At 37.7% G+C, this 14776-nt stretch overlaps 1 protein-coding gene across 4 annotated transcripts in view; it reads left to right on the top strand.

The window, feature by feature from the left end:
* The window catches only part of Fam120c (family with sequence similarity 120 member C), a 183886-nt gene that overhangs the window by 52254 nt on the left and 116856 nt on the right, over positions 1-14776 (top strand). For all 4 annotated transcript variants that reach the window (XR_015442377.1, XM_004873525.4, XM_013068768.3 and 1 more), the window contains exons 4-7: positions 2333-2461; positions 12299-12398; positions 12910-12986; positions 14167-14444. Coding sequence is in view for 3 of the 4 variants with exons in the window: in XM_004873525.4 (XP_004873582.1) it covers positions 2333-2461; positions 12299-12398; positions 12910-12986; positions 14167-14444 (584 nt within the window). In the remaining variant the exon portion in view is untranslated. The remainder of the gene's footprint in view (positions 1-2332; positions 2462-12298; positions 12399-12909; positions 12987-14166; positions 14445-14776) is intronic.

Here is a 14776-nt window from a genome sequence, read left to right on the forward strand (position 1 = left end):
TTCCCCATAAGCCTGCACCTCACACAACTATCCTCATTTTCTTTAATGGCAATTTCATCCTTCCTGTTTTTTAAGCTAAAAACCTCGGTATCCTGACTTCCCTCTCTCTCAAACCCCTCATCTCATTTGTCCAGCAAATATCATCAAACTATTACAGGCAGCATATGCCTATAATTATGGCTACTCTGGAGGCTGAGGCAGGATCAAAAGTTCAAGGCCAACCTGAGCAGCTGAGTGAGACCCTGTGTCAAAATACAAAATAAAAAAGGGATAGGGATATGGCTTCATTGTAGAGCATATACCTAGCATATGCAAGGCCCTGGGTTTAATCACTGGGACTGGAAAAAAACCCTATCATTTCTCTCTTTAAAAACTGTTTCTCACCATTTTTGCTACTGGTACCCTGGTTGAGTCACCATTATTTCGTACCAGAATTATTATAATAGGTTGCTAATCATTGGTTCTCCTTACATTCCCCCCCACTCCCAACTAATCTCAATATAACAGTACAGTGAACCTTTAAAATAAAAAGAATCAGAGCATGTCACTTAAATCTTCTAATGATTCTTCATGTTACTCATCTAATCCTTCTTATCACAGCATAAAAACCTCTTGACTGTCTGGCCCCCTGTTATTTTTTTTTTAATCTCATCTTTTTTTTCCTTCTTTTTTCCCTTCACTCTTGGAGCCTTTCTATTTACCATTCCCTCTATTTGAAAGGCTTTTTCCTCTCACATGACCATTTTCTCACTCCTAGAGTTTTTTTCAAATGTTACTTTCTCAGTGAAGCCTTTTCTGATTACTGTGTTTATAATTATATGCTCACACATACACATCTGTACACGTTTGCTTGCATTTCCTATCCTTTTCCATGGTTACATTTTTTTCAATAGGACTTATCTACATCTAGCACATTATACATATTTCTTATTTATGTATGTGTTTTTTGGTACTGAGAATGAAATCCAGGGTCTTCACACTGAGCTACATCCCTAGTCTATTTTTTATTTTGAGGGTTTCACTTATTTGCTCAGGCTGGCATAGAACTTTCCAGCCTATTGCCTCAGCCTCCCAGAGTGCTGGGATTATAGGTGTACACCACTACATCCTGTTTCTTTTGTTTTACTTCCCTCACCTGATCCCAACACTAAAATTTAAGTTCTCATTTAGGCAAGGAATATTTTCTTTCTTGCTCACTGCTGTGTCCCTGGTACCTAGGACAGTGCCTTTCACATCATATGCATGTAGTAAATGGTTAAGAAGTTTATACCCTTTGACTTAGTAACTATAGTTTGAGGAAGTTTAAAATTAAATAATTGGAAAATGGGCAATAACTCATACCTACATTTCATCACAGTATCAAAAAAGTTTCAAAAAAATTTTATGCGTCTCAAAAACAGGGAAAGTAATATAGTAACATAGTGAGTTGCCATTACAACATCTTCCAGATAACATCTTTCAGTTATCAAGATTTTGCCATACTTCCTGGGATTTGTTGTTGATAATGTATTTTGAAGCAAATACCAAACCTCAGGTTATTGCATTCGTACATTCTTTAGTGTACATCTGTAATATACTTAATTTTCTTATATTAAGCATACTGCCATTATCACTCCCAACAAAATTAATGCTAATCTCTTGGTATCATCTTAATATCTACTCCATTTTTGGATTTTCTTGATTGTCTCAAAAAGGCCTTTCCATAGTTAGTTCAAATCAGAATCCAAAGATCTTCCATACATCATAACATTACTTTTATTTTTTTATAATTTTGTTTCATTTTTCTGAGACAGGGGCTTGCTGTGTAGTTCAGGCTAGCCTTAAACTCACTATGTAGCCGAGGCTGGCCTCAAACTTGTGGTGATCCTCCTTCCTTAGCCTCCCACGTGCTGGGATTACAGGTGTGCACCACCATGCCTGGCTCATAGTATCACTTTTTTTTTTTGGTACCAGGGATCAAACTCAGGACCTTGCGCTTGTAAGGCAGGCGCAGTGCCACTGAGCTAAATCCCCAGCCCATGGTGTCACTTTTAATAGCAAAAAGTTGGAATCAGCCAAAATGTCTCTTGAAATAGAGCTGATTAATTATGCCAGTGTCATAAAACAATAGTTATCTCTGTAGGAGGATTATACATGATATGTTTTTATGTCTCCATACTTTTTCAGTCTTTCCCAAGTATTCTGTACTGAAAATTAGGTGGGAAAGTATTTTTTTAAAGTATTTTTCAGTGGATTTACTGAATTTGCATTCTATATCTCACCCCCACCTCACTCTTTTTCTCAGTAATTCATCTTTAATATCAGTGTCTCTTAATTATTTTCCCTTTTTTAGGTCCGAGCTCATCAGCTTGTTCTTCCACCTTGTGATGTGGTGATCAAGGCTGTTTCTGAGTATGTTAGTTCCATCAAAGACCCTTCAAACCTCGATGTTGTTGGGAAGGATGTTTTCAAACAGTCTCAGGTGAGCTAGCCTTCTTCCTAAGAGTTACCAGTTTTCTTCTTCAGCAACACTAGCAAATCTCTTGTTTTCTAACTTCTCTCTGCCTAGCTAGATTTCCCTTAAGAAACATTAGTTGATCTGGATTGAAAGGCTTTTTTTAAAACTTATTTTCTACTAATAATAAAAGTAATACTAGCCCATTGTGGAAAATTCAGAAAATAAAGAAAGCAAGTGACTTAAAATCTCATTATCCAGAAATAACTTGGTATAGTTAACACTCTGGCACATCTCCTTCGTGTGTGTGTGTGTGGTGCTGGGGTTTGAACCCAGAGCCTTGCATATGCTAGGCAAGAGTTCTACCACTGAGCTGTATTCTCCTCCCTTTTTCTTTTGAGACAGAGTCTTACTAAGTTGCCCACACTGGCCTCAAATTTTCAAATCCTCCTGCCTCACCCTCCCCAGTAGCTGGGATTATAGGTGTGTGCCACCATGTATATTTTAATATAAAGGAGGTTAATGAAGGATAAAATGGGTAATGAAAAAGACTACTTAAGATGAGTCCACATAAAATAAGAGTCAAAATTTCATTGATAATAGTGAGAAAAATGGCTGAACTTGGATTTTATTTTACAAAATGAAACTAAAAATTATGAAAATAAGCTACTTTAAAAAATTTGTTTGTTTGTTTATTGTTGTTTTGGTTTGTTTTTGGTACCAGGGATCTCGAACTCAGGTCCTTGGGCTTGCAAGGCAGGCAGCGGAACCACTGAGCTAAATCTCCAGCCCTATTTATTTATTTATTTAGTACAGAAATTTAACTCAGGGCCTCGAACTTGCCAGGTAGGCACTGTGCCACTGAGCTACATCCCCAGCCCAAGCTACTTTGATTTTTAACAATTTGATGATATGTGTAACTTGAAGTTTTCCACTTTTACTTTTTAAATTAATGTTCAAACTGACTTTTGAGTATGTATGTACAGTTCTTAGAATTTTTACCATAGTTAAAGATTTATGTAACTACCATCACATTCAGAATACAGAATAGTTGTGCCATCCAAACTATCTCTCATACTATCCTTTTGTAATAACTTCCAAGCTCAACTGGGAATTGAACCCAGGACCTTGCATTTGCAAGGCAGGCGGTGGAACCACTGAGCTAAATCCCTGGCCCAGTGGTTCTTCCGCCTGCCTCCCAAGCACAAGGTCTCAAGTTCAATCCCTGGTACCAAAAAAAAAAAAAAAGAGAGACACAATTTTTTAATTGAAGAGGTTTATTTTTTATTTATTTATTGGTTTTGGGTTTTTAGGTCTTGCTTTGTAGCACAGGCTGACCATAAACTCACTAGGTAGCCCAGGCTGGTTCAAACTCACAGTGATCCTCCTTCCTCAGCCTCCCAAGTGCTGGGATTAACAGCATACACCACCACACCCGGTAAAACTGGAGAGGTTTAATGTGGCTGATGATTTCAGGGGATTCAGTCTGTGGGTGGCTGGCTCCAAGGCAGAAACATGGTGGAGGGAGGGCATGGTAGAACAAAGGTGCTTAGTTCATGGGGCTGGAAAGCAGAATGGTGCAAGAGAGAAGGGCCAGGGACAAGATAATAGTACTCAAAATCACACCTCCATGACTCACCCAAACACAGAGAAATGTGCTTTAATAATCCCTTGGATGGATCCCAGGCGGATCAAGTTAACACAATTAAGATTAACCATCACAGCAGATCTACCACACTTTATCTGTTTACCCCTTAAAAGATATTTAAGTTAATTATAATTTTTGGTGGTTTTAATAGAGCTGCTAGAAGGACTTCTGCACAGGTTTTTATGTGAACATAAATTTTCATTTCCCTAGTTTAAATATCTAGGAGTGGGATTGCTGGGTCATATGGTAAGTATATTTCTTAATTTATAAGAACTTCGCGCAAGCGCAAGGTCCCGAGTTCAATCCCCGGTACCAAAAAAAAAAAAAAAATTATAAGAACTTGGTGTAAACCATTTTCTAAAATAGCTGTTTCTTTTATTACTAGTACTTGGTCAGTATTTTTAAAATTTATTTATTTTTAATTTTTATTTTGTAGTGTTGGGGATCAAACCTAGCTTGTGCATGTTATAAAAGTGCTTTACCACTGAGCAACACCCCCAGTTTTCATCATGATTTTAATTTCCATTTCACAAATGACTAATAATAAAAGTTTTTTCTTATGCTTAATTTGTCATCCATATATCCTATTTGGTGAATTTTCGGTTCACCAACAGTATTTTACCCACTTAAAAACCTAATGCGTTTGTCACTTACTGCTGAGCTTTGATAATTTTTTATATATTCTGTGTATAAGTCCTGAGTCAAGCATCAGGTTTACAAGTATTTCTCCTAGTCTGTAGTTTGTCTTTTAATTCTTTTAATAGCATCTTTTCCAAAATAAAATTTAAAGTTATTTAAAAATAAAATTTTTATCTTTTATTGATCATACATTTGGTGTCATCTCTAAGAACTCTTTGCCTAACCTCAGGCATACTTATTTTCTCCTGTTTCTTTTTAAATGTTAAACAGGTGTACATTTTACACTTAGAACAAATTTTTAGTTTATTTCTGTATACAGTGTGAGGAGTCTTTGCTTCTTGTTTTTCTTTTTATTTATGGATATCCAGCAGCTGTTTCAACACTTTGTGGTTTTTTTTTGCGCTAGTGGGGTTTGAACTCAAGGCCTTCCCACCAAGCTACATCTCCAGCCCATTTTTAATTTTTAAAGTTAATTAGTTTATTGGTACTGTACATTGAACCCAGGGCTATCACACTGAGCTGTATCCCCAATCCACTTTTTATTTTTTATTTTGAGACAGGGTCTTGCTATGTTGTCCACTCTGGGATTGAATTTTCAGTCCTCCTAGCCAGCTTCCCAGAGTGCTGGTATTACAGATGTGTGCCACAGTACTTGGATAATTTTTTACTTTGAGACAGGGTCTCTCCTTAAATTGTTAAGTTGCCCTGGCAGCACTCAAAACATATGATCCCCTGCCTCAGCCACAGTTTACCTAGGTGGTTACCCATCTTTGGTCTACACAAGGATGTATTTCTTTTGCTCTCCCTCTTTTTCTCTCTCCCTCCTTCCTTCCCTCACTCCTTTTTTCCCTTCCTTCCTTCTTTGTAGTGGGCATTGAACCCAAGGCCTTTGTACTGCACTATATTGTAGCCCTATTTTTATTTTGTATTTTGAGACAGGGTCTCACTAAATTGCCTGGGCTGGGCTTGAACTTTTGATCCTTCTACCTCAGCCTCATCATTGGGATTATAGGCACGCATCCCTATATCAGGCTCAGAATACAGTTTATTGAAAAGACTACATACTTTGGTTAGCAATCATTTGGTACAGAATACCAAAAAAAAAATATTTTCTAGCTACTCTTCTGACAGAGGATTAATATTCAGAATATAGAAAGAACTCAAAACTTAACATGAAAAAAAGCATGAAAAAATCAAATAGCTCAATCACTAAATAGGCAAATGAATTGAACAGATATTTCTCAAAAGAAGTACAAATGGCCAATAAGTGTATGAAAGAATGTTCATCTTTAGCCATCAGAAAAATGCAAAGCAAAACTAGATTGGGCTGGGGATTTTGCTCAGTAGTTCCGCCGCCTGCCTCGCAAGCTCAAGGTCCCGAGTTCGATCACCAGTACCAAAAAAAAGTAACAACAACAACAAAAAACTACATTGAGAGCCCATTTCATCCCAGTCAGAATGGTTATCATCAAGAATACAAAAAAAAATTGATGCTGGCAATGATGGGGGACTCTTCTATACTGTTGGTGGGAATGTAAATTAGTACAACCATTATAGAAATCAGTATGATGTTTTCCTCAAAAAACAAACTAAGCATAGAACTACCATTTGGTTCAACTATACCATTCCTCGGTATATTCATGAAAGAATTTTCTGGCATGGATTTGTTTGAATTTATTCGTTTAGAGTTTGCTGAGTTTCTTGAATCTCTTGTCTTTCACTAAATCTGGGGAAAATTTTAGCTATTGTTTCTGCAAATAGATTTGCTGTTCATATTCTTCTTTCTTTCTATGACCCTGAGACACCACTTTAGACCTCTTGGTGTGATGCCATAGATTTCTGAGGCTCTGTTGTTTTTTTTTTTTAATTACTTTTCTCTGTTTATAACTGGATAATTTTTTTTTGCTTTATCAATTTCATTGACACTTTCCTCTTTTCCTCTGTCATCTCTCTTCTGCTGTACTAATGTTTTTTAAAATTTCGGTTATTGTATTTTTTTGAAGTTCTAAAATTTCCATCTGATCCTTTTTTATCTAGTTTTTTCTTTGCTGGTCTTTCTTTTTGTTTCAAACGTATTCCCAATAATTTTTTTTTCAGTACTGGGTATTGAACCCAGGGAGTGCTGAGCTACCTTTCTAACCCCTTTCTTTTCTTATTTCCTTCCTCTCTCCTTCTCAGTACTGGTGATTGAACCAGTGGCACTCTATGATTGAGCTACAGTTCCATATGAGCTATTCAGTCCCATAAGGTCATTTTCAGTAGCTGCAGGATTATGAGGAAAGCTCTCCTAAGCAAACATAAGGGAACTGTTAAGCAATACAGGGTGAATGTCCCTAATCCAAATATATGAAATGCTCCAAACTCCAAAATCTTTTGAGGGCAGACATGATGTTGCTGGTAGAAAATTTTACACCCAACCTCATATGATGGTCGAAGTCAAAATGCTCATGCACTAAAAATACTGTATTGTATAAAGTTGCCTTTAGGTTATAGATGTAAGGAGGGTGTGAAGCATAAATGAATTTCATGTTTAGGCCTCAAGATATATCATTATGTATATGCAAATACTTTAGAATTAAAAAAGTAATCTGAAATCTAAAACATTTCTGACCCCAAGCATTTCAGAAAAGGTATATTCATGGGCCGGGGATTTAGCTCAGTGGTTCTGCTGCCTGCTTCACAAGCGCAAGGTCCCAAGTTCGATCCTCGGTACCAAAAAAAAAAAAGAACAAAAAAGAAAAGGTATATTCAGTATATGTGCTGCTGAAGCGAGCACATCAGAAAAGGTATATTCAACTTGTAGTGTTAAAGTAGAAGGCTGTACTCTTCTGAGAGCTCTATGGATCTATAAATGAAAGGGCAGGACTTGATTCAGTACAATTATAGAGCAAATAATAAATTTCTATGTTCCAGGTCCTATGCTAGGCACTAGAATATAAATGCGGAAAAACACATTTTCTGTTCTCATAGAATTGAGGTTAAATGGAGAGGCAGAAACAAATAAGTACAATGAAGAAAAGCCATAGAGGATAGAGCAAGAAAGTATGGTCAGGAAAAAAAGGGTTTTTTGGGGGGTTTTTTTTGTTGTTTTTTGGTACTGGGGATTGAACTTGGGACCTTGTGCTTGCAAGGCAGATGGCGGAACCACTGAGCTAAATCTCCAGCCCGGGAAAAATTTGATAGAATTGGTGGAAGAATAAGTGCTTGCCTGTGAGGGAACAGGACGGAGGGCTACACTGAGGAAAGTACATGTAATTTAGTATTTCATGAAATTGAGTCATAGAGTTTTACTTACTAACATTGAATAGTCTATGACATCATTAAATGCAAAAAACAAAGCTGGGACTGGTGGCCCACACCTGTAATGCCAGCAGCATGGGAGGTTGAGGCAAGAGGATCCCAAGTTCAAGCCCAGCCTGCGTAACTTAGTGACTTAGTGAGACCCTGTCTCAGAATAAAAAAGGGCTGGGAATATAGCTCAGTGTGAATGCTCTGGGCTCAATCACCAATACCAAAAGAAAAGAAAAAGCAAGGTGAAAAGGATGTGATGATATGATTTCATTTATGTGAATAAACCAAAACCATATTGGTATCCATATATATGTGTGTAAACACAGCAAAATTTATGAAAGAACATCTGCCATCCTAATCACTTTTCAGGAAGGAAGTGGATGCAGAGGTAGAGATATTAAGGGAGACTGTATGGTTTGTGTGTTTTTTTCTTTTTTTTTTTTTGGTACTGGGGATCAAACTCAGGTCCTTGCGCTTGCGAGGCAGGCGGTGTAATCACTGAGCTAAATCCCCGGCCCTGGTTTGTGTGTTTTAGATTGTTTTCACTTATTATGTGTTATTAAATATAATGAGACCATGAATAAAAAAATAATGTGCCAGGGATTTAGCTCAGTGGTGCCACCGCCTGCCTCACAAGCGCAAGGCCCTGAGTTTGATCCCCAGCACTGCAGAAAGAAAGAAAGGAAGGAAGGAAGGAAGGAAGGAAGAAAGGGAAAGGGAAAGGAAGGGAAAAGAAAGGAAAGGAAGGAATGTTGATAGGATGGAATGTTATTCAGCTATAGAGACACCATTCTGTAAGGTAATAACATGCAAACATTCTCTAGATTTGAAACCCTTCTAAAAACAATTATATCAAGTCCAGATTTTGGGGGGTTTTTTCCTTTTGAATTTTTGAGTCTTGCTATAGTTAAAGCTAGCCTTAAACTCACTACGTAACCCCGGCTGGCCCCTAACTTGCAGCAATCCTCCTGCCTCAGCCTCTCAAGTGCTAGAATTACAGGCCCGCACTACCACATCCAGCCCAAATCCAGTTTTTGACAAAGCAGAATGATTTTGTTTTCAAGTTAGAGTGGAGGACCTGGAAATCTCAATTCCTATGCTATGTGCACACTTGCATACAGATAGAGGCCTGGAATGCTTTATAGATCCTGGGTTTTAATAATCACAGTCTCCAAAAGATAACATTATAAATGTTAAAAAAATTTATTATATGTACTAATTTTTCCATAAGATATTTTTTATAATTAGATGTTCTGTAGAAAATACTCAACACTGGAACTGTATGGTGAGCTGAATATTCTCTTACGTGATGATGAACATTCTCTTGATGATAGGAGTATAACTTCAGACATGGATTTTATAAAGAGATTTAGTATCATACATCAACAGTCTGAAAATGATTATACCCTTTGGCCTGGTAATTACACTTCTAAGAATTTGCCCTAGGAAATAATCCAAAAGACCTATGTAAAAATATGCTTATGAGACCATTATCTGTAATGGAGAAATTGGAAATGTCTTTAGTATCTTACATTGCATTTGATGAAATATTACAAGGGTCCTACAATTATATTTAAGAGAATGTTTTTGTGTATTTCATTTTATTTTGTTTTACAGTACTGAAGATTGAACTCAGGGGCTCTCTACCACTAATGTATATCCCTAGGATAGAAAGGGTAGACAGGGTCTTGCTAAGTTGCCCAGGCTGGGCTGGAACTTCAGAACCTCCTCCCTCATTCTCCCCTGTGGCTTGGATTACAGGCTTGTGTCACCATGCCTGGCTATTCAAGAGGATTTTTAAATATCAATGGAAAAGGCGAAATAAGTGAAAGAGCCCCTTCTCAGTCAGACCTTTCCTCACTGAGATAAATAGTAATTCTTTTTTCTTTTTTCTTTCTTTTTTTCTTTTGTGGTTCAGGGCCTTGCCACATACAAAGTCAATAGCTCTCTCTCACTGATCTACACTCCCAGCTCTATAACTTCTAATGCTGTTGCCAAAAGTTGGTTTTGCCTCTATTTGAACTTTATGGGTATTCCTTTGTGTCTCTTCTTTCATAATTCTTTATAGCATTCCATTGTATGACTATGCTACAGTTTACCCATTTTGTTAATATATATTTGGGGTATTTCCAGTTTGGGGCTATTGTAAATAAAACTGTTAACATTTTTGTTCATGTCTGTCTTAGTTGTTTTTCTCATTGCTGAGACAAAATAGCTGACACCCAAAGTTAGAGGGGAAAAGATTTACCTAGCTCAGTTTGTAGGGGTTTCAGTCCATAGGTGGCTGGCTCCAAGGCATAGTGCCACATGGCAAAGAGGCTTCGCAGAGAACAGTTCATGGCACCCACAAGGTAGCAAAAGTAACAAGGGAAGACAAGCTACCTTCTGTGCCTTATATTGTATTCAGGCTACTGGGATTAGGGTGGTGCCAAACTAATCAGTGGACTAATCCAGCAATCACCCACACTTAATCCTAGCATTGCACCATGAATCAGTCACACACTCTAGATTCAGCCACCTGTGAAAAAGCTCCACCCATGACCGCATGAGGCTTTAGGGGGTCATCTAGGCACAAGCCATAACAATGTCTTTTAATGGGTATATGCATTCATTTCTTGGGTAAATATTTAAGAATAGGATTGCTGTACTATGTGATGAACATATGTTTAATTTGATAGAAAATTGCCAAACTATTTTCCAAACTCTACCAATGTACATTCTCACCAGCAATGTTCTGGTGTTCCAGTTACTCCACATTCTTGCCAGTGCTATTAATAGTCTTTAATTTTAATCCCTCCTGGTAGGTTTGTAATAGTATCATATTGTGGTTTTATATATATTTAGTTGTCCGGAGCAATGCTACATAATTTTAGGGTAAAATCATTTGGTTAGCCTAGTTCTCCTGCCTACAGCCCAGCTGTGGAATTCTGAGACATAATTCCATTTTGGCCTCCGGTCACAACTGAGACCTCAGTGACCCGGTGATGCTGTGATTCTCCAGGACAAGAAACATCCTGGGAGCTGAAAACATCCTGGGAGGAACAAACATCTACTCAGTTCCTCATTGTTCTTGGATTGTTACATCTTGTCTACGCAGGATGTACTGAACTCTCTCAAGTCATTTGTTACATTTGTTTCTCCTGATGTACTAAATAAAAGGTGCAGTAAACTGGGGGCTTTTGTCTTTGCTGCCCAGAGCAGCACCAGTCAGACCCAAAGCTCAGCTTCTTGTCAGTCTCATTTTCCTACCTTTCCTGTAATTCGACTTGTGCTGCCGTGGCTCGCAAGAGACTAGGACTTACTGCAGAGGTTCTAGTAACGTCCCCTTTCCCTGTTCCCTACATTTAGTTGCTTTTGGTTTTAATGTTCATACTTTTTCTAACCAATAGATTCATTTTAAGTATATTTTCCTAAGGGTGTAACTTGAAATCCAGAAGAAAAAAAATTGATGAATAACATATATTCTTCAAGGCATAACTTAGCCAAATATGAGAAATAACCTAAATGTATGATATGATGGAAGTGGTTACATAATTTAGATGCATTCCTAATGATAAAATATGTAGCCATTAAATTATTTAGACAGATTAGTATAAAATCAATATAATATTGTACATATGGTGTTAAACATAGAAAATGCTTATTAAAATAGAATGGGTATACTTCAACAACAAATATTTTTAAACTTCTGTAAGGAAGCCAGGCATGGTGGTGCACACCTGTAATCCCATTACTCGGGAGGCTGAGGCAGGAAGATCACTGTGAGTTTGAGGCCAGCCTAGCTACATAGTGAGTTTAAGGCTAGCCTGAAGTACACAGTGAGACTGTTGCAAAAATCCAAAAAAACAAACAGGAGGCCAGGGATTTAGCTCAGTGGTCCCGCTGCCTGCCTTGCAAGAGCAAGGTCCCAAGTTCAATCCCCAGTACCACAAAACAAAAACAAACAAACAAAAACACAAAAAAACCAAATTCTGTAAGGAAACGAAATATATTTGTATGGTTGTACTGTGTGATTTGCTTTTCCTCCATCTTTACATATTTTTTCTAAAGATTGTGTGATCCTTTTAGAATAGCACAAAATGTAAGTAAATTTCAAGTATGTCAGATTTTATGTTGTATAATGCTTTCTCCCTACCTATTCTTTCCTGCAAAGTGGAAATTTGCTCATTTGGGTTTCTTTAAATATTTTATTTCTCCTGTTATTTTGACTCCCAAATTATAAGTTGTATGAAAAAGACATTCTTAAGTTGTTTCTTTTTCTGAAAATCTGATGTTCCAACATCCAGTCTAGGACAGAAGATAAAATAGAGCGTTTCAAGAAAGCAGTTGAGTACTATTCGGTCACAACCAAACTTTCTTCGTTGCCAGTGGGTCCCTCCTTTCTAGGTAAGGCTTCCATCTGACTGCCCTGTTCATTGGGGGAACTGAATTGGCCCTTCAGGAACTCCAGGGCCAGAGTGGAATCACTTATTTATGGTTATTTTCTTTGAAGTTATTCCTATTTGCTGCATATCCTCCTTGACTTTCATGTCGTTAAAAAAGCACTGCGTTCCCAAATCTGTAGATGAGTTACAAAGCCATTTCCTTAGCTTGAGCTTCTAGAGATAACCCCTATTCTGGCCTGGTGTATGTAAAATAGACCTACCTTTTGGGTCAGGCCTGAGTGAATTCTACCTCTGCTGCTTACCAGCTGTGTGACCTTGGCAAGTCAACATTTGTATGAAATGTGGCTCATGATGTCTACTCTATAGGGTTATCTGATGAAATAATTCATATAAACTTCCTGGCATGGCACATAAGAGCTATATTAATTGTAACATTTTTCATGTGATGATGGTTTAGTAGAATGGTACAAGTATTAGGATTGACTGAAGTATACTCCTTTTCTTGGCTTCAGGCTTTCAAAATAATCAGCTTGGAAATCCTTCCCTTCCACGAAATCAAATGGGCACCATTTCTTCTGGAAAGCCAATGGTAAGCATTATTTAGGAGACCTGAGAGCATTTGTTAGCATTAAACTCAGGTTGCTTCCTGATTTTTATAATCTGAGTTGAGTAGGTAGGGTCATTCATTACTATCCAACTGTTGGACTGTATATTCATACTTTACATTCTACGTTGATTCAGGTAACCTGTATAAATAAAAATAACATCCACTAAAGAAAATGTGGTTTTTTTATAAAATGGAGTACTACTCAGCCATAAAAAATGAGAAATTAGAGACATTTATAGCTAAGTGGATGCACATTGAGGCAATACTCTTAAGTGAAATAAATAGGACACAGATGTGTAAATACCGAATAGTTTCTCTGGTGTGAGAAACTGAAAGTGTAAATAAGGACTAAATGTATAATGGGTAATGTGAAATAGGAAGAAAAGGGGCAAAGGGGAAGGAAGTGGGAGGGCTAGGGGAAAGGATAGAAGGGAATGGGATTAATATGAGAAAATGGAAAAATAGGAACAAAATTTTTGTAAATAGGGAGGGATGGAGGGGTTGAAGGGAGGGCTGGGCAAGGGTGAAAAACAAGAACCAAGAGAGACTATGGAAAGGTGCAAATTTCCAATGGTGAATGTCATTATATTGTATACCTAACATGTACCAATGATTAGAATGAATAATCGATAATGTAAAATAGGAAGAAAAGGTCCAAAGGGGTAGGGGTAGTGGGAGGCACAGGGGAAAGGAAAGAAGGGAAAGGAAAAATGATGAGAAATGGAAAAAATGGAAATAAAGTATTTGTAAATAGGGAAGGGTGGAGGACGTGAAGGGAGGGCTAGGAATGGGGAAAAAATAAGAACCAAGATGCATCAATTCCCAATGAGAAATGTAATTGTGTTGTATACCTACAATGTACCAATAAAAGAATTTAATACAAAAAAAAATAACATCCACATCAGTAAGTATTACGGCATTGTGAAAGTAGATTAGCTACTGTCAGAGCATGTTCTGGGAAACCTGGATTGGATCATTGTCCTGCCTCTAGTTGATTCTGTTTATCTAACACTTTAGAATTATTTCTGCTTATTCTTAGTAGGTACTTTTTATCTCAAGAGTTCTTGGTAGTGGTATCATCTGCTATGTTTCAGATTTTGAGGGAATTATCTTGGAGCATGGTAAAATGTTAAGCAGCTTTTCTATCTGTTTTGTCCTTTAGTTTCCTCACCAAGTGCCCCAGAAAATGAAATATCCACCACCATTCTCAGTGGGACCCAACACATCTCTTCTCTTCTCCCATGCTCTGGGGGAATCCAATGCCTTTTCTGAGGATCCCATGATACAGGACAGCCCCTTTGCCAGTTGGGCTGTCTCTTATGACTCCTCTGCATCCCAGTTTCCTAATTACCTTACTTCCAAAGCTTCACCTCCTTTGGGACCAGACTCTTCCCACTCTTCTTCCTCTGATGGTGATGAGCCAAATGGAGCCAGCTCTGAGTGAGTATCTGTATAAACACCCAAGGGAAAAGACTTCAGAAGGCGTGTGGAAAGTGTGTATTCTTGTCTGTCCCCTGCTAGTCTTTGCTCTTTTGCTCTGTGCAGGTGATAATATTCAGACACCCAGCCATGGGTATGCTATGTAACATGAGTGTAATTTTGCAATGGTTGAATGTAGAAAGAAAAAAATAATTTATAGAGTTGAAGTACTGGAATAGCTGAGTAGACATTTGTATTGCTTAGTAACTAAGAGAGGGTTCTTACCATATACTAGCTCATTTGTTTTTAGATTATACCTCTAATTCCTAGGAACCAGAGCTGCATTCAGGTTG

The sequence above is a fragment of the Heterocephalus glaber genome, unplaced genomic scaffold, assembly GCF_053883595.1.
Source record: "Heterocephalus glaber isolate CG9 unplaced genomic scaffold, H.glaber_assembly_v1.0 deba00001545, whole genome shotgun sequence".
NCBI classification, from domain to species: domain Eukaryota; kingdom Metazoa; phylum Chordata; class Mammalia; order Rodentia; family Bathyergidae; genus Heterocephalus; species Heterocephalus glaber.